This window comes from Budorcas taxicolor, chromosome 20 (assembly GCF_023091745.1).
Source record: "Budorcas taxicolor isolate Tak-1 chromosome 20, Takin1.1, whole genome shotgun sequence".
NCBI lineage: Eukaryota > Metazoa > Chordata > Mammalia > Artiodactyla > Bovidae > Budorcas > Budorcas taxicolor.
Window position 1 is genome coordinate 6,781,451 of NC_068929.1, and position 25,152 is coordinate 6,806,602.

Below are 25,152 nucleotides of genomic sequence, written 5' to 3' on the forward strand. Positions count from 1 at the left end.
TTTTCACCTTGTTTATAGTTTCCTTTGTTGTGCAGAAGCTTTATCAGTATTGAATGTCATTTTCCACCTCTTTCTGATTTTAAGAAGCCTCTGTTCTCTAAAGGAGGCTCTACTGAGTACCGGTAGGTCTGCTGAAAGTCTCTCACACTGGCACGTCTGAAACTGACTCTTTTGAGCATCCCTCTCCTACTTTTCATTGTGTTAAGATAAGGTACCGTAGACTAAGGTGTCTATAGAGCCAAGTAGGAAACTTGATGGAGGTAGACAGCAATGAAAGCTATGTTGGGTGTACATCCCTGTTTAAAGGGGGCAGTCTCCAAACAGCTTCTAGCTAATTGTTGCCCTGTCAGGTGGTAAGACCCAGTGTTGCCAGATGTATTGAGATTCCCTCCCAACGAAAAGCTAGAAATCTAGTTTTAAAAATGTTGGTCACTGATTGAAAAATAATATTACTCCGCAGGCCAACACTGTATGTTTGGTTTCTACTTTTTCACTTCTGTGTTCTGTAATCTGAGAATTTCAGAACTAAGATTTCTTAATGCATGACCCCTTACATTTCTCCCAGCCCTCTTATGTAGCCTTGCAACAGTGACATTGCTGTTTCTCTCTGGTGTTTTAATAATTCTTAAAGCATACTTTTAAATTTGTTGCTTCAAAAAGATGCCATTATTCTGCTTTTATATATGACGCTATACTTAGGTCTTTACTGAAACTTAAAGAGGACATTTTATCACATTTGAGTTGTATCTTTGCATGTAGAAAGCATTCAGTAAGGGGCAGGTAAACTCATCTAACATCCCCCAAATATATATATATTTTTTTAACTTTCAAAATAGCAAGATTGTTTGAGGCAAAAATAAAGTTAACTTTGGTCAAGTGTGTGTGTGTGTGTGTGTGTGTGTGTGTGTGTGTGTGTGTGTGTGATCTAATTACTCAGGATCAAATCAAAGTATCTAAGAGGAACAGACTGGGAGCTGACTGTGGCTCAGATCATGAACTCCTTATTGCAAAATTCAGACTTAAATTGAAGAAAGTAGGGAAAACCACACTAGACCATTCAGGTATTACCTGAATCAAATCCCTTATGATTATACAGTAGAAGTGACAAATAGATTCAAGAGATTAGATCTGATGGAGTGCCTGAAGAACTATGGATGGAGGTTTGTGACATTGTACAGGAGGTGGTGATCAAGACATCGCCAAGAAAAAGAAATGCAAAAAGGCAAAATGGATGTCTGAGGAGGCCTTACAAATAGCTGAGAAAAGAAGAGAAGTGAAAGGCAAAGGAGAAAAGGAAAGATATATCCATCTGAATGCAGAGTTCCAAAGAATAGCAAGGAGAGATAAGAAAGCCTTCCTCAGTGATCAAAGAAATAGAGGAAAACAATAAAATGGGAAAGACTAGAGATCTCTTCAAGAAAATGAGAGATGCCAAGGCAACAGTTCATGCAAAGATGGGCTCAATAGAGAATAGAAAAGGTCTGGACCTAACAGAAGCAGAACATTAAGATGAGATGGCAAGAATACACAGAAGAACTGTACAAAAGTATCTTCATGACCCAGATAGCCACAATGGTGTGATCACTCACCTAGAGCCAGACATCCTGGAATGTGAAGTCAAGTGAGCCTTAGGAAGCTCCACTACAAACAAAGCTAGTGGAGGTGATGGAATTCTGGTTGAGCTATTTCAAATCCTAAAAGATGATGTTGTTAAAGTGTTGCATTCAACATGCCAGCAAATTTGGAAATCTCAGCAGTGGCCACAAGACTGGAAAAGGTCAGTTTTCATTTCAATCCCAAAGAAAGGCAATGCCAAAGAATGTTCAAACTATCGCACTATTGCACTCATTTCACACGCTAGCAAAGTAATGCTCAAAATTCTCCAAGCCAGGCTTCAACAGTACATGAACCATGAACTTCCAGATGTTCAAGCTGGATTTAGAAAAGGCAGAAGAACCAGAGATCAAATTGCCAACATCCATTGGATCACAGAAAAAGCAAGAGAGTTCCAGAAAAACATCTACTTCTTCTTAATTGACTATACCAAAGCCTTTGACTGTGTGGATCACAACAAACTGTGGAAAATTCTTACAGAGATGAGAATACCAGACCACCTGACCTGCCTCTTGAGAAACCTGTATGCAGGTCAGGAAGCAATAGTTAGAACTGGACATGGGACAACAGACTGGTTCAAATTGGGGAAGGAGTACGTCAAGGCTGTATATTGACACCCTGTTTATTTAACTTATATGCAGAAGACATCATGTGAAATGCTGGGATGGATGAAGCACAAGCTGAAAACCAGATTGCCAGGGGAAATTATCAGTAACTTCAGATATGTGGCTGATGCTACCCTTATGGCAGAAAGCAAAGAGGAACTAAAGAGCCTCTTAATGAATGTGAAAGAGGAGAGTTTAAAAGCTGACTTAAAACTCAACATTCAGAAAACAGATGATGGCATCTGGTCCCATCACTTCAAGGCAAATAGATGGGGAAACAATGGAAACAGTGAGAGACTATTTTGGGGGGCTCCAAAGTCACTGCAGATGGTGACTGCAGCCATGAAATTAAAAGGTGCTTGCTCCTTGGAAGAAAAGTGATGACCAACCTAGACAGTATATTAAAAAACAGAGATATTACTTTGCCAACAAAGGTCCATCTAGACAAAGCTATGATTTTTCCAGTAGTCGTGTATGGATGTGAGAGTTGAACCATAAATAAAGCTGAGTGCCGAAGAATTGATGCTTTTGAACTGTGTGGTGTTGGAGAAGACTCTTGAGAGTCCCTTGGACTGCAGGGAAAACCAGCCAGTCCATCCTAAAAGAAATCAGTTCTGAATATTCATTGGAAGGACTAATGCTGAAACTGAAACTCCAGTACTTTAACTGCCTAATACGAAGAACTAACTCATTGGAAAAGACCCTGATGTTGGGAAAGAGTGAAGGCAGGAGGAGAAGGGGACGACAGAGGATCAGATGGTTGGATGGCATCACTGACTCAATGGATGTGAGTTTGAGCAAGCTCTGGGGGTTGGTGATGGTCAGGGAAGCCTGCTGTGCTGTAGTCCATGGGCTTGCAAAGAGCTGGACATAACTGAGCAACTGAACTGAACTGAAAGAGGAACAGGGCTGCACAGAAGTATATAGTTAATAGCCAGGTAGCAAAAGTCCAAAAGGCACTAAAACTCTTTAAGAATGATGAATGTGTGATCACTATTCCTAAAGATCAGTTTAGAAAGTTGAAGTTCATGATTTTAAAAATAGAACACTAATTTTTAATCAAAATGGCTTTTATCTTTGATACTATGAACTCGTTTCTCTATTCATCTTTAAAAGGATAATTCTGGTCCAAATCCTTTGTTATATACCATATTTTTGCCTTTTTTGTTTCATCTTTGTTATAGAAATATTTGTTGAATGACTATTTCACCTGTAACAAAAAATGGTATTTTAAAATAGAAACCTGTTCTGATAAATCATCAAATTAGTATTGTAATCCTGTTGCCTTTACACAGTACCTTTTTTCCCCAAATCACCTCCATCCTGATACTTGGCCTCGCACCTGGCAGAGCCTGAAGCCTCGTGATGGTCAGTGAATGTCTGCACAGCAAACCCAAAAAAAATATTTTTAGAAGTGCAGTCTGCAGACAGTGACTTTAGACATCAAATCTAACATGGTTGTAGACTACTACTTAACAAAATAAATAGTAATGCTAAGAGTATATCGTTGTATACTATATAATAGCTGCTGAAATTACATAGGAAAATTTTAAACATGGGTTTAAAAAAAAAAGGTACTTCAAGTATTGTTCTAAATGGCTGACAGAACAGAGAGCATTTGTGGGTTAGTTTGTTTTTTTTTTCCTAGGACATGTGTTTTTCTACCTCTAAGCACAGTTCAGAGATGTAATCCATGGATAGCGTAACTTGCCTTATTAATTGAAAAGGATAGAATCCACCAGATGTAGCCCAAACCAGCAGAGAGTTGGGTGACTAAGCAACAGCAAAGACACCATATTGAGTGAGCCAGAATTCTGTCTCCAGGTCATTTATTTCAACCAGTGACAGTGCGTCTAAACTCCAGTGCTTCAGCAGTGATTGATGGTTTAATATCATATATAATTTTTTTAATGAAGGAAAACCATTTAAATATGTTACCCTTTGCACTGGTATTCTCCTATGTACATAACCGCATTTAATCATTATGGGGATTGTTTTTATACTTGTGTAATTTGTATCCAAGAAATAACTGTCAAAACCATCTCATGCTGTTGCTGGAAATGGTACAGTGTGCTTCATACTTGAATAGATTCATTCTTCCCTGCACGTAATTAAGAGTGTTGGAGCTTCACTGCTACCACATAGGAATTCCATGTTTACATTTCTGAGAATGAAAAATTAGCCACAATGTGCTTTCTCAAGCTCCCATTTTCTGGGGCTGTGATATTTAAGTACCTTAGTTCCGTACCAGTGTATGATTTGAAGAGTTTGATTTTAAGACTTTTAATATTAAAATACATAATAAAATTTTATTATCTAATTACAAGAGGGTTTAGCCTCTTATTAAAGTTGCTAAATCAGGCCTGGATTAGCATCATAATGGCACAGTTTGACATGGAATACTCAAAAGTCAAGTTCGAGGGAAGGGATGGGGTTTTTTTGTCCTTGTTGTTTTGGGGGGTTTTCTCCTATGCCTGCCTCTTGCACAAAATAACAAGGGTGAAATGCATGTATGGAAACAAACAAGGAGCAATTTGGTACGCCGGAGAAGGAGTGGAGGTGTCAGCCTAGGATGGTACCCTCAGGCGAGGCAGCTGGTATATGTAGTCTTTTGTTTATCTGCTACTGGTTTATGTAGCCTTTAGGCCGGCACCAGAAACAATCACTCCTGCAGGGTCAGCTGCTGGTCAGAAGCAAAGTAAGGGAAGACTTTGCGTTCAGTGCCGGCCACGATTGCTGCACAGCTGGCACCTGCTGCTGGTGCGCAGCGGGAAGGTGAAAGGTCAAAGAGGCAGTTGCCCAAAACTCAAGAATGGCTTAAGGGGACTTGCAGATTAATCTGCTTTATTAACTTCTGTATATTAGATAACTATTGCTGTGAACGACAGTACATCTTTTTGAATAAGTCGCATCTCTTTCTCTTTTAAATTAGCTTTTGAGTAATGAATATTAAATAGAAAGCATTTTCAGGGGTAATTAAATGAAAACAGAACGATGTCATTTTACAATTATATTTGTGTGTTTATAGAATAGGGGAATTACAGTGTTTTCCAAAGAGCTAAAAAAAGAATTGCCAGCTTCATAAAGAAGAATTTGAAATAAATAAGTTACACGTCCATTAGCCTTTGTGTTTAAACTGAAAAAAAATATGATGTACTTTGTGACTTAGCATAGAGTCATTGGGTGCCAGTGGCTTGATTTGGCATTCCCAGGGGCTCCAAGTGTTTTCTTTATGAATTAAAGTGACTGCAATCTGTCATTGTTCTTTTATCTACTGTTTAGCACAGTGTTACTGTTATTCTGCAGCAAATGTTCTCAGAATAGCAGAAATGAAGTAAAAAATGAACAACCACCGTACCTTTTCCTTCACACCCATGTAAAGCAGATAGCATTTCATGAGGAAAAAATGCAGTTTTACACAGGTTTAGCCCAATGATAATTAGATATGCTTTATAATATCTCTTACTCGGTATGGCAAATGGCAAACAAGATAGTTTTTTAGCCCCATCATTAATAGTGATTGGCACAATTATCTCTCATTGTAAATTAACGCTAAAAAGAGTTCACTGAAATGCATTCTTTTTTAAAGCCTCTCCAAGGAAAATTTCTTAACTCATAGATTAAATACTGACACCAACTCTGGAAAAGCGTCTAACAGTCTATTTCTAAAAGGATGATTTTTTTTCTTCTAAGTCTGTGACTTTTTGTTTTGTTTTGTATTTTGAAGACTTCTCAGGAAAGAAAGCATAGCAGATGACACGTCTTTCTAATGCGACTGCAGACAGGTAGTAGCACTTACCCATAGCTCACAAATGGAAGGATTTGGGGTTCATTTGCAACTCCCAAGTTTTGACACAAGGTCAGTCTTCTGCTCTGAGCTGTGTTTCTGTGACATGTGAAGATGACCCCTGAGGTCGTCTTCCCTGTATCACATCCAGGCCAACCCGGGGCTCACCAGAAGGCTCCTAAACTTGTATGGCATCACAGAGGAGCAGGCTCCCTTGCCCAGAAAAGATCAGGTTAGGGTTATTTCCACATCCTTCCACTCCAAAGGAGAAGAGTCTTCACACCCCCTCCTTACAGATTTAGACTTCTCCTCCATCATGTAACAGAAGTCTTATTTACTGCAGGCTTGCTAGAGCCAGAGAGGTCGCCATAGAAGGGCAACCTCAGATTCAAAGAGAATTTTAATGATGAATGATTATGATGAAAAAGTAGTAGAAATTATTATATGCTCGGTTTTTATGTTAATGCTTTATATATCTATTTATACATACACACACACATATGTACTCACACATATGTATACACATATGTATTCCTGTGTGTGTGTGTTTCTGTTTGTCTCATTACTCGTGAGGCATATATTTTTATCTCCACTTTATGTTCAAAATACTGTAATTGCAGCTCTAGTAGTTCACCCAATACTACACAGCTAATAAGTAACAGAACCTCTGCTCTTAACCGCTATGCCGTATAACTTTTAAATGGTCTGGAAACAGGCTTGGGAGGGATGTAGGAAAAGCAGGGGAGGCAAACGCATTCGTTCATTCATAAATTCTTAACTGAGCCAACGGCTCCTTTCTTTGAATACTGATTGGACAGGAGGGGAACACTTGACCCAAACTGGCTCATCTTCCCTGGATTTAGAAACTAGCATTTAAAAGATAATGGTCAGCCTCAGCTGAATTGAAAACTTGAAAATTCAAGAGCCACGGGGCAGCCATTCCCTGCCATATGCTCAGGGAAGTAGCCAGTCTGCAGCAAGAGAAAAGAGCCGCCAACATGACGGAAGGATCTGCAGAAGCCAGACAGGCCCACAGAGAGAGACTGAGAGAGAACCCACCAGAGTGCTTGTCCCGGTCCCAAGCCCTCGAGAGGCCTGACTGCACTGCCTAGTGTAGGGTCCGGAAGTCACCCCTTTTATCTGCGATAGTCAGTATCTTCATAGTGAAAGGATCCTTGACTCGGAAGTTGTGAGGGCAGAATGAACCCATGAGTACAAACTCACCTAGCACAGAGAAGGTATTCAATAAATGTGTAAAAGTGGCTTCATTTTGAAAAATAATACAGAGGTACTACTTTTTAATGTTCCCATCCTTGTCCTTTTCCCTGCTGTTCATAATTATAAATGTGAAAAGTATCCTTTCCAAGAAATCCCAAGCCCAAGACTTCATTTCACAAGATGATTTGATTTTAAGGCCATGAGTAAGCCAGAGTACCTGTATCTTCTTAGTCCCATCTGTGTGTTCTGCTTTTGTTAGGGTTCTTTCTGTGAACGAGCGTTCTGCATATCACAGACTCACTGGACTGGATGGGGGCATGGCGTGATGTGGATTTTACTCATGGGTCTAATCTGACTTTTTCTCACTTATTCTTTCTGTAAACTCCAAGCCTTACCTTGCAATGACAAGAATGAAAAGAAACTCCATAACTCTTTCCATTTTTATATTGTCTTCATACCTAACGTCTCTCCTGATTCTCACAACAACCCTAATGGGTTCAGTTCAGTTCAGTCACTCAGTTGTGTCCAGCTCTTTGCAACACCATGGACAGCAGCATGCCAGGCTTCCCTGTCCATCACCAACTCCCGGAGTTTGCTCAAACTCATGTCCATTGCTTTGATGATGCCGTCCAACCATCTCATCCTCTGTCGTCCCCTTCTCCTCCCTCCTTCAGTCTTTCCCAGCATCAGGGTCTTTTCCAGTGAGTCAGCTCTTCGCATCAGGTGGCCAAAGTATTAAAGTTTCAGCTTCAGCATCAGTCCTTCCAGTGAATATTCAGGACTGATTTCCTTTAGGATGGACTAATGGGTAGATAGGGCCAATATGAATACCTTTTAATTTGAGAGGGATAGATACATCAACAAATTCAATCCCACAGTACCTGTATGGATAAAGTATACATTGGTTCAGAGAGCTGAAACAGAGACGTCCCCATCAGTCTAGTAGTTAAGACTCTACCTTTCGATACAGGGGAGTTCGGGTTTGGTCCCTAGTCAGGGAACTAACATCCCACATGCCATGGGATGTGGACAAAAAGTACGAACAAAACAAACCAGAGGGACAAAATAACTTGCCAAAAGACAGAGCCACTAAATAACAGTGCTTGGAATATAACTTGGGGCTTCCCACTGACTCTAGTGGTAAAGAACCCGACTACCAATATAGGGGATGTAAGAGACACAGGTTCGATCCCTGGGTCAGGAAGACCCCCTGAAGGAGGGCAAGGCAACCCACTCCAGTATTCTTGCCTGGAGAATCCCCATGGATAGAGGAGCCTGGAGGGCTACAGTTCACAGGGTCTCAAAGGGTTGGCCATGACTAAAGCCACATAGCACTCATGCACACACGGGACTTAACTAAGGCTTTTTTGTCTCTAGGTTTTACAGCTTTCACCACACGAGAGCTTCCCAGGGCCTTAACCTGCCTCTCATTCCTGGCATTTCTTGTTATTCCTTCAGCCTTATTCCAGGGTGGCAGAGTTTCCCCTACCTTCATTTCTCTTAGTGGCATTGTGCATGGTATGAGAAACTCTCTTGAATTTCTTGAAAGAATGGCACAGTATAATGTGAGATGGCTTAATGATGGCATTATTTATTCATTTTACAGTTATTGCTGATTTTTCACATAGCATTGCAGGGTAAATTATGTGAAATTTTCTCAAAGTATATTAATGTGCTGGAGTGGTGACTTCAACCTTTGTCTTCATTTGTCTTTAACTCTTGGAAACTTTTAACTAGCAGTGGCCTTTTGAGCGGCAGTGAGTTCATATGGTATGTGAAGGAAGACTTATTTGGTTGACTTGAAGAACAAGGTAAAGGTTACCTGCTTCTCTGGCCCTTCGTGAGTTAATGTGGCTTTGTGTGCTTTGCAACCCAGAAGAACTCTTGCATGTTAATTCTGTGTCCCTTGCCATGCTTAGGAGAATACAGATGTAACTGCTTTCAGACTGATGAAATTCCATCCTCCTTCCAGAGCTGTTTAATTGTAAATTCTGTATTTGTTGAGGACTTTCTACTTCACAACAATCAGAGCAGAAAGATTTTGTAGTCAGTAGACCTGGTTTTGAATATCAGTTTTGCTGCTTCCTAACTGTGTCCTTGGAATAGCTACCTCACCTCTTTGAGGATAGCAGCACTGCAGCCAGGGGGATTCTGTTCCTTGTGTGGAGTAGCCCCCGGGATCAAGTGGCTGAAGTGCTCCTCGCTGTGGTCTCATGCCCAGACTCCCCAGACGAGCCAGGACTCAGATGTGTCCCACTGCATCACTGCTTCAGCCACCTGTTACTCCATAACCTGGAACACCGGTATCATGGAAAGGGAAAACAAAACATTCAAGCACGTGTTTAGTTGCGGTCACGTGAATATCGAATGCCAAGAAGGAGGAGCGATAGAAGCACCAGGCCTGAAGAGGAATCTCTTAGGCCCCAGAGAGACCCAGCACAGAAGAACACTAAGCAGGAGCTCCGTGTTGACACCTGTGCTTAGTGTGGCAGCTCGCTCAGACGGGACAAGGAGGTTCCTCTCAGGCAACCAAGAGCCCCGGTGAGAGCTAAGTGCACTGAGGGGTGGTTTCTCTGTGACCCTTAAGATGGGAAGGAAACAGCCTGAGGGGCGGGCAGTACGAGAGGAATAAACGCTTAGGCTGCATGAGGTCTCTGCAGCCACAGGGACTGCATTTCATTCAGTTCTGTGCCACAGTGCCTGACACACAGCAGGAGTTCAGTAATTCTTTGAGCAATGAGTGAGTCTAAGAAATGAAGAGGAAGGGAAAAAAGAAGGAAGGAGAGGTCTCCAGCACAGTGCCTGACACATAATAAGACCCCCTCACACATGTGTTGCCTGTGGGCACCTAGCACATAAGAGTCAATAATAGAATGTTCCTGACTTGAAATGTATGCAGGTGAAACAAGTAGATAACAAGAGGCATTTAGAGCTTCTCTAGAGGCCTGGCTTGTTTCGGAGTTTATACTTTAAGGGAGAAGTTCCACCCTCAGCAGATGGGGAACTCTTCTTGCCCCACCAAGGGAGCAAGCCCTCCCTCCCAAACCCCGTCTTCCTCCCGAGCCCCTTGCATTACCAAGAGGCTGGAAGCAAATTGACAGAAACCTGAAGGAAAGTAACTCAAGTGATTTAGGAGAATGGAAAGGCTGGCTTATGGGGCCAGATTAAAGAAGCTAAATATGTATAGCCTGCCTAAGTGACAACTAAATGGGGCATTTGATAAGTCTATAAATACTCGGAAGATGTGAATGCCAAGGAGGAAAGGGAATTACTTAGCATGGCACAATGGAATATTGGCATAATGGGATAATATTAAGAAAGAGAAAATGAAGGTTGAACATCAATAAAAAGCTTCCTGACAAAGAGAACCATTCCTGACAGGGGACACTATTAAGTTATGTGCTGTGGGCCAAGGGAAGTAATGGCAGTGCCATTTCTCAGAATCCTGGCAACAGAGCCAACAGGACTGGGGCCGAGATGTATCCTGACTGGGGCCAAGCAGGTAGCCTTCTGTGTCTGTGGCCTCCCAATCCTGGAAGAGGAAAGAACTGCATCTTCTTGGGAGAACTCAGGTGGCTCAGCCTCCTAAAGGGCCGGACCATGTGGAGAATAGGTGTACCAGCCATTTTCCCTTCCACATGGGTGTATGGAAGGGTCATTCAACTTAAAGAGTACCCCATTTCCTGCAAGCTAAAGCCCACATTCTCCAGCACACAGGACCAGGCCCTTCACAACATCAGACCCCTGCCTACCTTACCAGCCTCCTCTGCCACCACCACTCCGCACACACCCTCTCAGTGGCCCTCCCGCAGAGCTGCTCGCCCTTCCCCAGGCCCTTCTGCAAGCCTTTGCGCCTGCTCGCCCTTCTTCCCACTTGGCTACCTTATTCTCTACAGCAGGTTGAAATGTCGCTGGGGAAGCCTTCCCTGCCTCGGCAGGGTTCGCCCCCGCTTCTGGCCTCTGAGAGCCTCCTGTGCAGGCGTCTGTCTGTGGCAATTGCTGTACTGCACTGTCACAAACAGCGTGTTGCCTACCCACCCTGGGCCTTTGGAGGCTAGGACTGTGCCTCGCTCACCTGTACGTCCTCAGGGTCTGACAGAGCCCGGCATGAAGCCGCTGGCAGCGAAGTCTGACTACATCAAGGAACAAAGTTCTCTTCCCAGCACTGTCAGTCACTGTCGTCCTTTAGCCTCCCTGTGTAATTATTAGGGTGAAAGAGCTTCCAAATTTCAGTAACGTCTCTAAATCATCTCTCCAAACGCTTGGCCAGCAGTGTCTATGCCAGTTCAACAGCTACAAGTAAAAACTTCAAATCTGAAAGGCAGCATGCCATCCTCTATGGTTTAAACACTAAGCTCTAATCTTTAATGGAAAATGCTTCTGCGGGCCAAGGGAATTTTCCCAAAAAAGACTTTTTTCTCCAAACACAAAACCATTTGAACATGTTAAGTAAAATAACCCTCCCCTGTTGGTTATGAAGATGTTCAGGCCCATCTAACCAGATCCCTTCAGGAAGTCAGGGAGGGTATAGTGACAGATGAAAGGCAATGAAACTTTGAACCTCCTCCTGTAAGGATGATATGTTTATTACGAAACACAATATTCACTGCACTCCGCTTGGAGGACTGCATGAGATGCCCTCATGCCATTATGCCTTATGCTGTTCTGTTGTGAAATATGATATTCATTGGGAAATGTTATGATGACTGTTCAATAAAGCAGCATGCTGTTTCCCACTCCCTTTTTTTGATTTTGCATGGCCTCAGTTACAGTTTACTTTACCACTGAATATTTAATATAAATGTGCTTGTCGTCACCTCTGCCGTGTGGTGTGTGCTCTGGGTGGGGTTCGTGTCACTGCTCCTTACCCCACGAGCTCCCTGTGGGACCGTGGGTCTGCCACCCTGCACCGCACACAGCCCTGCTGGGGCACTCTAGTGTGCAGCCCCTTCTCTCACGGGCAGTCTAGAATCCGAGGCCATGTTCTCAAAGCTCTGAATCAACCTGTGGCTTCAGTATCAGGTTGTATTTCTTGGAAAGATTTCTTTAGCTGGGCAGAAAATGGAATGAGCAGTCAAGGATTCTGACCACTTCTCCCCATCTCCGAGGCCCTCCTCCTTTATCCTCTGGGCTTGCGCAGTAGTGTCTAAACAGGTTGCCCTGCCTCCAGCAGCTCCCCATCATTGCTGTCCCGCAGGTTCCCATCAGTTTTGTTCTAAATCACAGACTTAAGCATTATTCAGAAGTCCTTTGAAGGCTACCCTGTTTGTACTGGGCCAGACTCATTTCTTCATGCAGCGTGACGCAGAAGGCCTTTCGCAGCCTGGGCTCAGCTCAGTCTTCTCCTCACCCTCAGTTCTGTTCCTTTCCACTCGAAAGAAGGTCTCTCTCAAAAGCCTGCCTTACAGAGCCTGACTATTCCTCAGATACACCAAGCCCTGTCTCCTCTGCCTCTTCTGGTTTTATTTTCTCTTCCTGAGGTATCCTTCTTTCCCAGTGATGCTATATGTATCTTTTAAGATTCCAGTTAAATAATTAGCTCTCCAGTGAAGATAGGCTCATCTTTTTAGACAGAAAACATAGCACATATGCCTTTGTTAGTCTCTTTTGAGCTTACACATGTTTGCTCATTTGGAGACCCCCCAGAGGCTTGTGTAGGACATTTGAGGTTCCATGATTGTAAGGCAGTCATTCAAACAGTATACCATGAACTAGAAATGACAGTGTCACTTGAAAAAAACTAGAGGAAAATGGCTCTGGAGTTGAAAACCATTCCTCTCCATATAGATTTTCCAAGCATTCCTACCTAGAGGATGTTTTTGACAAATGATGCTTAATTTTTACATCAAATCAAAAAATTTTCTGTGTGATGTTGGCAAGAGAAGAGTGAGAAAGAGTTTCCCAAATAGTGCTGAGTGGCAATCCCTGCAGCCTCCCAGTGCCCCAGGTTTTCTGGTTTTATTTTAATGCAGCAAGCTGCTTTATGAGATCTGCAGCTACTTGAAATATGATTTACTACCAGTAAAAAGTTTCAAATGGATAATGAAGATTCAAGAATGAGACTCACAGTGTAGTGTAGTCAATTTTGTTGCTCTTGCTCTCCAGTACATCTCTGCCATTGAACTGAATTATTTATTGTAATTTATTTCAACCATGGAAAATAAAACTGTTTTCATTGTGATGTGCACTGTAACATTCAGAATAGACACATCGCAGGCAGTACTCTCAATTAATTCATCCTGAAGTTTGATTCCAACTTTATCTTCTTTCTTATAAGCTAGGAGACTGGCAGGTAATTCTTTCCCCAATAAACTATGATTAAAGTGAATGTTTTGAGAACCAAGGGTGATGTTGGTAATGGAGAAAATGGAAACAACAGCAAAACTAGGTTGTGTATGTCCTTAGATTTTACTGTGGATGGAAGGGGTTTTTAAATATTCTAGGCAATTTATCACTTGGAGAAAATGCATCCCTGAACTTTCTGTAAGGAGGGGTTGCAGGAGGGGTTGCTTTGCATTTGGATTCAGAACCATGCAGTGCTAATGTGACCAAAGCCAGCTGAGCTCCCCAGTCCTGCAGTACCTTTATTAGTAAGAAGTTTTTTTGCCTTTTTATAAAAAAAAAAAAAAGGCAAGCTAGCCATGTACAAAGGCCAAGAGGCAGAACTCCCAAATGATTTTTCAGAGAAGAATGGGTCACCTATGTAATTGATTGCAATCTTGTTTCTTTGAAAAAGAGGCTCAGCTCATACATTTCATTTGACTTTTTTTTTTCATTTAAAGTGCTCAACAGTTGTTTTTATTATGAGGCTGCAAAGACCCTAAGAGAACTTAGGAACGTGCTTAATGTGTACACATACTAAAAGATTTAAAGTAACTTGGGTGGTTGGGCTTCGTTAATCCAGGCAGAAGAACATTTGCTTGTTTGTCCATTACTTTCATTTTTCATAACATTCCACTAATGTCACATTGGTAGACAGCAAATGAAGAAACAATTGATTCCTTTTCCCTAAAGATGACTAGTATCTAATTTGAGGAGGATCACATTTCAATATTTGCTGTGCACATGGCCTCAAGAATAGCACTCGGTAATGACGGCAACTCTCTTACTTCCACAAGCCCTGAAAACCTGGAAGCGTTTCCTCCTTCAGAACATTCAGATTCTTCCAGATCCTGGATCTTCAGCCAGGGCATGGGGCTGTAGGAGAGGGGCAGAAGGCTTCTCTGCTTTTTCAGGTTCTCCTGCACTGTCGTTTTTGTTCTGTGGTTATTGCTGTTGCTATGGCCAGCCTTCCTCCTCCTTCCCCACCTGGCCTTCCCGAAGGCCAGTTACAGGTGCCAGAGGATTCCTGAGAGTCAGGAGCTTCCCTCAAGTGTTCGCTGCATTTATCAGTTGTTCCTCAAAATGTCAGCAATTCATACTTCAAAATCAGAGGCAACCTAGCTTGGCCTGTAGTACACATAATTTTATATCCTACCCCCCTCTTCTTCTTATTGCCTCCACCCAGCAGATTAAGGCACCCTGTTCTAGAGACACAGCCTCCTGGGCACAGCCTGCTCAGCCTGGCCTTGCCCTCCTCTCTCTGGCCCTGCCTGGTCTGAGTGCAGAGGCGCTGCGTCTCGCTCTCCCATCTTTCCTTTGGCCTGTCCTCCTTTCGTCTTTAGGCTTCCCTGGTGGCTCAGATGGTAAAGAATCCGCCTGCAATGCGGGACTCAGGTTCCATCCCTGAGTAGGGAAGACTCCTTGGGGAAGGGAAGGGCAACCCACTTCAGCATTCTGGCCTGGAAAATCCCCATGGACTGGGAGCCAGGCTCCCAGTCCATGGGGTTGCAAAGACTCAGACACAACTGAGCAACTAACACTTTCACTTTCTTTTGTCTAAACCAAAGCTGCCTTCACAGGCCCTCCCTCCACCACCTTTTGGAGAAGACAAAGTACTCTTGTCCCATTCCCATTTCCCTGATCAACAGGCAGCAAAGTTGCAGTGTAACTGAAATGTCATGCAGCCCTGAACCAAGAGGCCAGGAGAGGGGGGAAAGCGGAGGCTCCCTGAATACATTAAGGATGTGGCCCCTGTCGGTCAGAGCTCCTATCATCACAGCACGTTCAGTGCTGTCTTTCTCAAGTGGATGGAGAGCAAGAGAGAGGAGTTTGGATTTGTTTCACCTGTTCCTTAAATTGGGGAATATTTTTTAGTTTTATCAATATACCCAAACAATATTAACAATGAAAAATGTTCAATCTGTAGAGAGTATTTTAAATTGAAGAAAATTAGTTTAATTTTCTAATCATTTCTCCTATGTTTATTTAAATTGCTATATACCTGGGTGAGAGTGAAACCAATGGTTCAATGGACCATTTTCCAGAGACAATCTATTAATTATGTCTACTGCTGTTCATTGTGAGAGGCTGAAGATACGGTAACCAGACTTATAAAAACTCTAGGTGGGAGGCAAGAAGGTCTCCTGCCAACTCACCAGGAACCTCTTCCCTGGATTCTAATCACAGGGACTTCAGGAGCTGCCTGACTCCTGAGCAAGTGGTCGAGTGGCCAAACAGGACACGCACGTGAGCAGCGCGTCTGGGAGGCCCTCTGAGGGCAGGCGAAGGAGCCCTGGCCACTCACTGCCACCACCACTGCCGCAGGCCTGGCCCTGCCCACGGGCATGCCCGGGGTGTCAGGCAGCAGCCTCCGGACTTGGGCAGACCTGTGCACAGGGCCTGGTTCCACGTCACACACGGCAGCTGACAGCTGTGATGCCTGGAGCAAGTCCCTGACTTGCTCAGGACTTCAGCTCCTTAGACTATGAAATGGGGATAATGTCTCCCTCAGGGTTAGCTGGGGGTTGCAGACAGTGTGTACCTGTGCCTCACAGAGTGCTGAGCACCCAGGGGCTTTCTGCAAACATATCTGTTCCTGTCGGGCAGAGAGAAACTCATCAGGCACAGCTTACTTTTAGGTGGAAATGGCTGTCAGTAAAAAAGATGGTGCCTCAGCCTTTAGCCTTGGTGACCTAAAAGGCCCTAGAGATCTCTTCGAGGCAGCCGCTGGCTAGAGAGGCAACAGTGACTTAGAAGCATTCTCGGGCTTTGCACACAAAAGCAAGGTCCTAGGAAACGAGCAGTGTGTTGATCTAGATATCTACCAATTTCAGGCTTTAGCCATGGGCTGAGGCCAGAACTTCTCTGTTTTCTGTACAGTTCCCTTTCAGCTCTTTAGCTCTATACTTCAGTTGATATTTCACTCATCCTTTCCCATTCTTTCATTTATTCATCTGTGCATTCATTCTGTCACCCAGTAGCTATTTCTTGAGCTTCTGGTAGGTGCCAGGTGCCACACAAAGCAGGAGGGACACAGAGAAATGTCCCCCATGGCCCCAGAGTGGTAGGAGGCTGTAGGCCAATCTCCCTAACACCCCATTGCAGTCATCACCCAGTACCCACTCAAGCCACACCTCTCAGCCATCCTTCTCCTCCCATCTTCTAGACCCATTGAACCTCCAATGTCCTTAGAAAGAGTACATCCAGCACAAGCCACATCCACGCTGACATCTACGTCAGCGTCTGCAGTGAGAGCCTGCTGGAGGGGAAGAGTGGGCCCGCACGTTTGAACAGGCAAGAGTCCACTGTGCATTGGGTTTGTGCTTCACTTCCCATTCTAGGGCAGAGACGTAGAATAAGAGCTGAGGAGTGAACAGAGGTCCATGGAACACAGCACTGCTTTGTTTTATTTTTCCAGATCAGATATTTGTCAAGTAGCTTCATGTTTTATTTAGAAGGTTACAAGTTTTCAGAAACACTATCACTCAAAATCCATACTAACACGTGTGCCAGACCAAACAGAACTGATTTTTGCACTGTTTTCTATTTTAGCTTTTTTTTGGCTGCAGGAGGCAGAGGATATTGTTTTTACTTTTATTGCAACTCCCAGTGAGGTCAGATAATTGTGAGGAGAATATAATCTGGGTTATCTGTCTATAATCAAGACATGAAATTGGGTGCTTCCCTGAGCCATGAGAGTCCACTGGGTCAGGCCAGGTGGGCCAACCATGGTGGGGGCAGAGGAGCACCAGCGATGATTGGGAACCTATGAAAGAAGCCAGTCCTCACCGTGGCCCTGCAAAGTAGTTGCTATAATCTCTCATTTTATATGTAAAGAAATAGAGCCTCAGAAAAGACAAACAGCTTGCCCAGCATCCCAGGTTACGTAAGTGGCAGGCCCAGATTTGGCCTTAGTTCTGACTGGCTCCAAAGTCTGTCCCTACCAAACCAATGTTGGTTTTGCTTCATTGATAGAAATTTTCTACAGACTTAGCCCAAGCCTCTTGGGAAGGAAGAAGGGGAACAGGGAAGCAGCACCTGAGACAGTGCGCTGCCCGCTTTTCCCAAGTGGCCCACTCCCTGGTCGGGCAGACTAGCTGCTTAGGATGATACATGGATAATATGTATGCTTTTCGGACACAGGCTCTAGAAAATGTAGCCTGGGCTGGGCCAGTTTGAGATGGCCGTTCCAGCCATGCCTGTAGGTGGTGAGCAGAGGCTGGCAGAGTGGAGGTCCCGCTCCCGCGGCCTTCCATGTACTCAGCGCTGATGGCGCTTTGTGACTCAGCGCAGGCTGGAGTGGGCTGTGGCAGAGCAGGCAAGAGCTCTTTCCTTTCAGTCTTGACTTGTCCCATCCATAACCACCAGAGATTCCACAGTACCTGGAGCAGGTACTTAAGCATTTCACCCAGGACTCTTCCATATGGGGGTGGGGGACCTTTCTCCAAAGGGATTTGCTACACTAATTGAATTGTTTCCCCATATCCTCTCAGATTATTAGAAAAAAAGAACTGTGGAGATGAGTTGCCATGTCAATACCCTTTGAGTGGATTTGCTCACTAATTTCCGTTTTCCGGAAGAGTAAAAAAGAAAAAAAAAAGTCATCTGTTTTAGCCAACTTTATTTTTAGAAAAGTATTTTATTCAAACATCCCTTACTTATTACAGACATAAATACATGCATTCAGACAAATGAATCCACGGGAGAACCGTATAAAGTAATTGGCACATCACTTCAGCATGCTTTGTCAGTTACTAGAGGACTTTGGTACCTCTAACTTTAATCTTTTCCATTAAAATATCTATTCCGCCTTCAGATTGTGAAACCCGTAATATTTTAGGCTGTCTCCGCAGATCTGTTAGTTTTGCTTGTCAATTTAATTTGTGGCTCTATGACTTTGGGTGGCTTGTTAGATTGTATACAGAAACACATGATCTGCAAATGATGTTCAACATGCCAGCATAAGACGCAGCTTCTCCCCAGAGACACTGGACATACGATAAATGTGTACTGGCAGCAGTCGGCCTGTTAGGATGATGGTGATGACGTGTGGAGCAGCAGCTGCTTAGAGCTCATCAGTGTTGTTTATATATATATACCTTAAATGGGCTTCCCTGGTGGCTCAGACGGTAAAGAATCCTCCTGTAATGCGGGAGACTTGGGTTCGAGCCCTGGGTTGAGAAGATCCCCTGGAGGAGGGCATGGCAACCCACTCCAGTATTCTTGCCTGGAGAATCCCCATGGACAGAGGAGCCTGGCGGGCTACAGTCCATGGAGTCACAAAGAGTCAGACACGGCTGAGCGACTAAGCACACACACACACACACAGACACAGACACACACACACACACACACACACACACCCCTTAAATGTTCATAACACTTTTCACTCTGCAGCACTTTTCATATCTACTTTCTCATTTGATTCTCATTTGAGTCCCTGAGCTTTCTTATACTGGATTATCATTTCCCTCTTTATGGGCAATGAAACTAAGACACAGAGAGAGAGGTTCCGTGCCTTGCCCGAGATCACAGGGTAAACTGGGTTGCAAAAAGGCCAGAGGACAAAGCCAGATGTCACCACAGCCTAGTCAGGGGCGATGTGTGTAGTAGACTCTGCCACATAATTGCTGTTTCCCCCGCCTTCCTTCAGGGAAAGGAGCTCTGAAGCAGGGAAACAGGAAGGACTGCAGACGAGGGGTGTAGTGTCCAAACAGCAGGACCCGTAGCATCCGCTTCACGTGGGCGACCACAGCTTCCTTCGTCACTCTCTGCCAGGACTGTTGCAGCAGCCCCGTCTCTGGCCTCCCTCCTGTCCTGTCCCCCGCACAGTCCACGTGTCCCAGAGGGAGCTTTCCTAAGCACAGAGCTGAGCATGTCTCTCGGTGCGAACGGCCAGATTCTCCATCGAGGTCTCCCACCCCACGCTGGGGTCTTGCTTCTGGCCCACCTCTCTTCTCTCTACACACTGCATTCCTTACCATTGCAAAACCCTCTGTGTTCTTGCCCAGTCTCCCTTTTTGCTGCTGTCTCTGCTTAGAACCCATTTATGATGAACTCCATAACTGTGGCCTTCTCTGCGGTGTCTTCCCTGATTCTCAAGGACCCAGAAGTATCCGTCTTCCCGCCGCTTACCCACAGCATCTTTGCCCAGCCCTGGTTCCTGTTACCTCTGCTAAGTAGTCTGTCCCAGGAAGCTTTTAGCTCCTCAAGGACAAAGGTTGTAGTAGATGTCTGTGTTCTCTTACCTCCTCCCAGGCATCTTGCAGACTTGGAATTTAAGAAAATGGATGAGTATGACATACAGGAGTAGGACTTTCTTGCTGGTTCAGTGGTTAAGACTTCACCTTCCAATACAGAGGGTGTAGGTTCAATCCCTGGTCGGGGAGCTAAATCCCTCATGCCTCGTGGCCTAAAAACCAAAACAGGAAACAAATAATATTGTAGCAAATTCAATAAAGATTTTTTAAAAATAAGCAATGTAGGAGTGAAGTGAGTAAATGAATAAGTTTAGTGTATGAGGAACGAATGAAAAGATTTTTAACAGCCTGAGCCAGCAGGAACCGTGACTTGCAGTGTGACATGGGCGGGGTTCCCTATCTCCACCTGCCTGAGGGGGTCATGGAGAGATGTGGCCCCTCTATAACTTGACCGTGTCTTTGGTGAAATGAGAGCCTCAACAGTGAGCTGAGCTTTTTGCCTGGTGACCCAGTAGAGAGGAAAGCACATCTGGGTTGAGAGGTAGGAACTGATCCCCTTGGGCCTGTGGCCTCTGACTTCTCCCACCCAGAAGGTTCTCACCACACGTTTCAGTAGGGGCAGCTCTTCCTCAGGGAGCTGAGAGTTGCCAAGTGTTCCCACAGGCAGCAGTGTAGGCTTCCAGAGTCGAAGCTGTCTGTCCAGCAAGTGCCCTCACGGCTGGTGGCCGGATGTGGTGGGCAGCAGGGGGGCACATGGCAGGCCTGGGTTTGGGGCGACCTCGAGCTGGGCGCCAGTGTCATCCTGTGACCCTGTCTTCTAGATGACGTCCGTCCTCATGAACACCATTGTCTTTGAAGACTGTCGGAACCAGTGGTCAGTATCCAGGCCTCTCCTGGGGCTCGTCCTGCTCAATGAGAAGGTGAGTGTGGCTGCAGGGAGGTCCCCAGGAGGCAACCGCAGGAGGAGGGCACAGCCAGACACCAGGCCAGGCTGTGAGAGAGACGGGGGCCAGCCAAGCGTGAGCGGGCACCTTGAGCGCCCGGGACAAGGCCGTATTCCCGCAGAAGGCCCTTCTCCAGGGGCCTCAGGTCTCTTTCAGCTAAGTGGACACCTCAAGCTAGCTTTTCTAGAGCCCAGAGCCCCCACACTGGGCAGGTGGTTAGCTCAGCAGTGCTTCCAGCTCACCCTCACTCCCCTCCCTGTTCCAGGAGATGCTGGGCAACAATCCTGTTTGCCCTTTCCTGGGCCTCCTTCCTGATGTGGGATGCCCATTGCCCTCAATGGCAGCAGTCCCCAGAATACAGAGGCAGCACCCTTTATCCAGGACACGCGCCTCCAGCCCTCAAGTGCACGCACCACTCTGGGCTGCCTCCCAGGTTCCCCAGCTTCCCCTGGAACCCACCCCTGTCTCCCCAGCAGTCAGTAGGAACAGTGCATTACTGCTCAGGAGAATGAATTGTCTATACAATAAGAGAGTACTGGGGAAAAGACAGTGAGATTAGAGACAGCCGCATACATTAAAATTCAAACTGAAATCCCAGCCTTGGAAGGAAACTAATAGAAGAAGAAAATATATCAAAAAGAGAAGAGCTGTCTCATCATTCACCTGTGCTGAAGTATCCAATTTTAGCCACATTCAATAGCACTGTCATTCATCTTCCCCCGGTGTTATTGTGATTTAAATCCAAGCTCTATAAAAGAGAGCAGTTCTTTTAAAATGATTGAGAGGGAATAAGGGCAAATTCAGTGTTTAGAAAAAGCTTATGACATCACAATATTATACTTTACTGATGGAGGCAATATTTCATGGTTTGGGATGAAAAACTAATAATTTTCTATTTGGTGTGAGTCACTGCATCATTATAAAAGGGAAAAATAAGTAGTTTTGTGCATTCCTAGTCTTGTTCAGGAAGACATTGTGGTTTAAGTATAATGCCTCTGATATATAGTATTTAAGTATTAGGCTGACTACATATTAATTATGTGTGTTTTTGATGTGAGCTGTTTTAATGTATGATGAAAATTAAATACCATGCTGTTTGGGCCTGGAAGGATAAACACATGACTAGCAAAATGTCGTCTTTGTGCTGAAATTAGGCTGTTTCCGATGATTAGGGGCTGCTGTTAGCGTAAGTGTGTGTAAAAGCCCACAGTCGTCAGCAGAGAGAAAAGGGCTGTGCGGTTCTTTGTGACCAGGCGTGACAGGGGTTTTTCTTGGTGGCAGACAGCTCTCCCAGAACTAAGCGAGCGCCTGAGGTGCCCTTCCTCAGCCAAGCAGACCCGCCCTGACCCAGGAGTACAGGGGCTCGGGTGCGCGGAGCCTGGGGCGGTTTGAGAGGCAGCTCCCTAAAGCCACGGGGGCGGAGAAGCAGGAGGCGGCCCGGGGCCTGGCCTCCGCTGCCCAGGTGCTCCCTGGCTAAGTTCTCCCCTCAGCCTAAGAGGCCGCTCCTCTTTGAGCCTTTCTGAGTGTTGAGGAGAGCAAGGCCTCTCTGTGCCTGACCCTCCACCCAGGAGGCGAGGACTCCATCCGCCTAAATTGTTCTGTGACAGTAAAACCATCACAGCAAGAGATTTTATGAGGGGATAATACAGTTTATACTCAGGAACGTCTCTGTTGCTCTGGTTTTCTCTAGAGCCTTAATGTTCACAGTGGACCCAGACCAAAGCCCGTTTGAGAGTTAGGAGCCCTGAGCCCTTCAGAGCTGGTCTGGCCCCGCCCCCACAGCTTTCTTCAGGCCCAGTTTGGAGCCAAGCCTCTGACGCTTGTTCTGTCTCCCAACAGTATTTCGGGGAACTGAGGGCAGGTCTGATAAACAGCCAGCCTCTCCCCAAGCAGGAGGTCCTTGCCCAGTGCTTCCAGAACCTGATGGAAGGAGTGGAGCAGAACCTGTCTGTCAAGAACAGAGACAGGTGAGTGGCGCCCAGCAGTCAGCGTCTCGGAGACGGATGTTCCAGGATTGCACTTAACACAGCTCAGGCACGGAGGTGGCTTTTCTGTCCCACCTTGTAATCCGCGGCTCAGTTTAGTTCCGTCCAGTCTGGGTGTTTGCTTTCCTCCAAGCAGCATGCTAGGCACTGTAAAGGGCGCATGGACGCGTCTGTGCTGAGTTGCTTCAGTCGTGTCCGACTCTCTGCGACCCCATGGACTGTAGCCCGCCAGGCTCCTCTGTCCATGGGACTCTCCAGGCAAGAATACTGGAGTGGGTTGCCACGCCCTCCTCCAGGCGATCCTCCCGACCCTGGGACTGAACCGCATCGCCTGTGCCTCTTGCACTGCAGGCAGCTTCTTCACCACTGAGCCACGGGGGAATGAAGCGCAACTTTTGCCCTTAAGCATTTTATAATCCCACAGAAAAAAAAAACTTATTGAAAGGTTAAAAGAAAGAAAAAGTTATAACTGCTATGAAGGACAAAGAAAGGCTTCCTGACATTTGAACAAACATGGACTTTGATGTCAGACAGATTCCAATTTAAATTTTATTCCTTTATAAGCTGTGTGGCAGTGAGTAAGGCAGTCAACTTCTCTGATCCTCAGTTTTCTCACCAGTAAAAGGAAGATGGTGATAATTGGTTGTGACATTTAAATGACAGGATATAGTCAACATGGTGCCTAGGACATAGAATAAACAGCAAGTAATAAGTAGTTCCTTCCTCTGTCTGACCTTTAAATGTGGTTGGTTTCGTAAGAACAGAGACAGGTAAGTTGCCAGTGAGATCCTGATGAGGAACACAAATTTGTCACCTATGCTTGAATTCACTTTCATTCATTTAGTTCACAAAATGTTGTTGAAAATCAGCTATGTGCCAGGCATCGGGGATACCAGTGGGGAACTAACTGTTCCAGGTTTTTTTGCCCTCATGGAGCTTCTAGTGGCAGAGACAGACATAACGAATGATGAAGAGAGAAAAATGTTTTCAGGGAAAAAAAAAACTACTTGCCCCATCCTTTTATAAAACGTGGTAGCATTCAAATAGTATGCCATTGAAATGCAAATTATTAATTGCCCCATAGCCACAGGCCAAAACCTGGGCTTTGATAATACAAGGCCAAGTCAGATGGACTCTGTGGGCATGTTCCCTTCACCACTTGTTCCATCGGCCAAGATCCTCTGTCAGGCAAATAGGGCAGCCTCCAGGCTAGGAGGAGAGACTTAGTGAAGGAAGGGGAGGTGCCTTGCTAGGTGCCCCAAGGGGGAAATTGCTTCCCCCAAGGCTTGGGAGTTTGAGTACCACCTCCTGAGTGGCTCTGTGAGTCCCTGGCTTAGTGAGACTACTAGCCAGCAAGGAAGGGCTGTTCTCCACATGCCAGGCAGGATGCGGAGCGCTTACAGGCACTGTCTCTCTTAACTCAGTAAATTCTTACTTCTCACAGTCCCATAAGGTAGCTGTCACGTGGGGGACCGAGACCGAGCTTAAGTGTCCGTCTGAGATCACCCAGTTAAGAAGTAGCAGAGTCAGGATCTGAGCCCAGGCGGTCTTACCCAGGGGCCCCTCTTTTGGCAGCACTGAGTTTGGTTTTCTCATCTGCAAATGACAATGCTAACCACCTGCTCTGGGGAAGTCTTATGATGATTAAATGAATTTATATGTAAACACAACATAAGTTTTGGTTCTTTTCTTTATATTCATTACTATCTATGTGTAATTCAACTTTTAAAAATAATTCTTAAATGGTATAACCACAGAACACACCCCTCAGAATGATTAGTGTCTTTGCTGATAACCCTTATTTTCTGGGAGCGGACGGGGAGGAGCTATAGTGGCCGTGAAATGGGAGGAGGGAGCTCAGCCAGGCCCCCCTCCAGGGTCCTGAACTCCACCACCAGAGGTTCACACAGCTTCAGCTTTGCCACTGCCCTCAAGCCTTTCTTCCTTTTCCCACAGGTTCACCCAGAACCTCTCCGTCTTCAGAAGAGACATGGCCGAGGCCCTGCGTAGTGACAGCAGCCCCGAGCCGCTGGACATGATGAGCTGACTGGACTTCTGCCCGTGTGCCGAGAGGCCTTCATCCAGAGACTCGTGGGTCTGGATCCCAGGACAGTGATGTTGGCTAGCCCAGGAGAATCTGTTTTTCAAAACAAACAACAAAAACCCTACCTTTTTATAAGTCTGGCCTAATTATAAGAATTTATAATAGCACACAAACAATGTAGATTCAGTCTTTTCACTGAAAAAAGCGAAAGATGAGTTTTCAGTCTTTCTATATAATATTATTATCTTTGTTCTTAATGCTCTGAAAGGGTGTAGAAACAATATTTAACCAAAGAACATAATAAACCAGGTTTGCGGCTCAGTGTTTTCTAGTTAATGGCTCTGCGATCAAGGTGGTGAATTTGTGGGAGATGCAGCCTTCAATGTGGATCCCGGATTGAGACAAATACCATTTGAACCTGTTAAATTAGTAGT

At 45.1% G+C, this 25,152-nt stretch overlaps 1 protein-coding gene across 1 annotated transcript in view; it reads left to right on the plus strand.

Moving 5' to 3' along the window:
- Positions 1-24,878, plus strand: part of RANBP17 (RAN binding protein 17) — a 347,799-nt gene extending 322,921 nt beyond the window's left edge. Inside the window, exons 27-29 of the mRNA XM_052659359.1 lie at positions 20,567-20,665; positions 22,529-22,656; positions 24,631-24,878. Coding sequence (XP_052515319.1) covers positions 20,567-20,665; positions 22,529-22,656; positions 24,631-24,721 — 318 coding nt within the window. The 3' untranslated portion in view covers positions 24,722-24,878. The remainder of the gene's footprint in view (positions 1-20,566; positions 20,666-22,528; positions 22,657-24,630) is intronic.
- Positions 24,879-25,152: the final 274 nt, after the last annotated feature.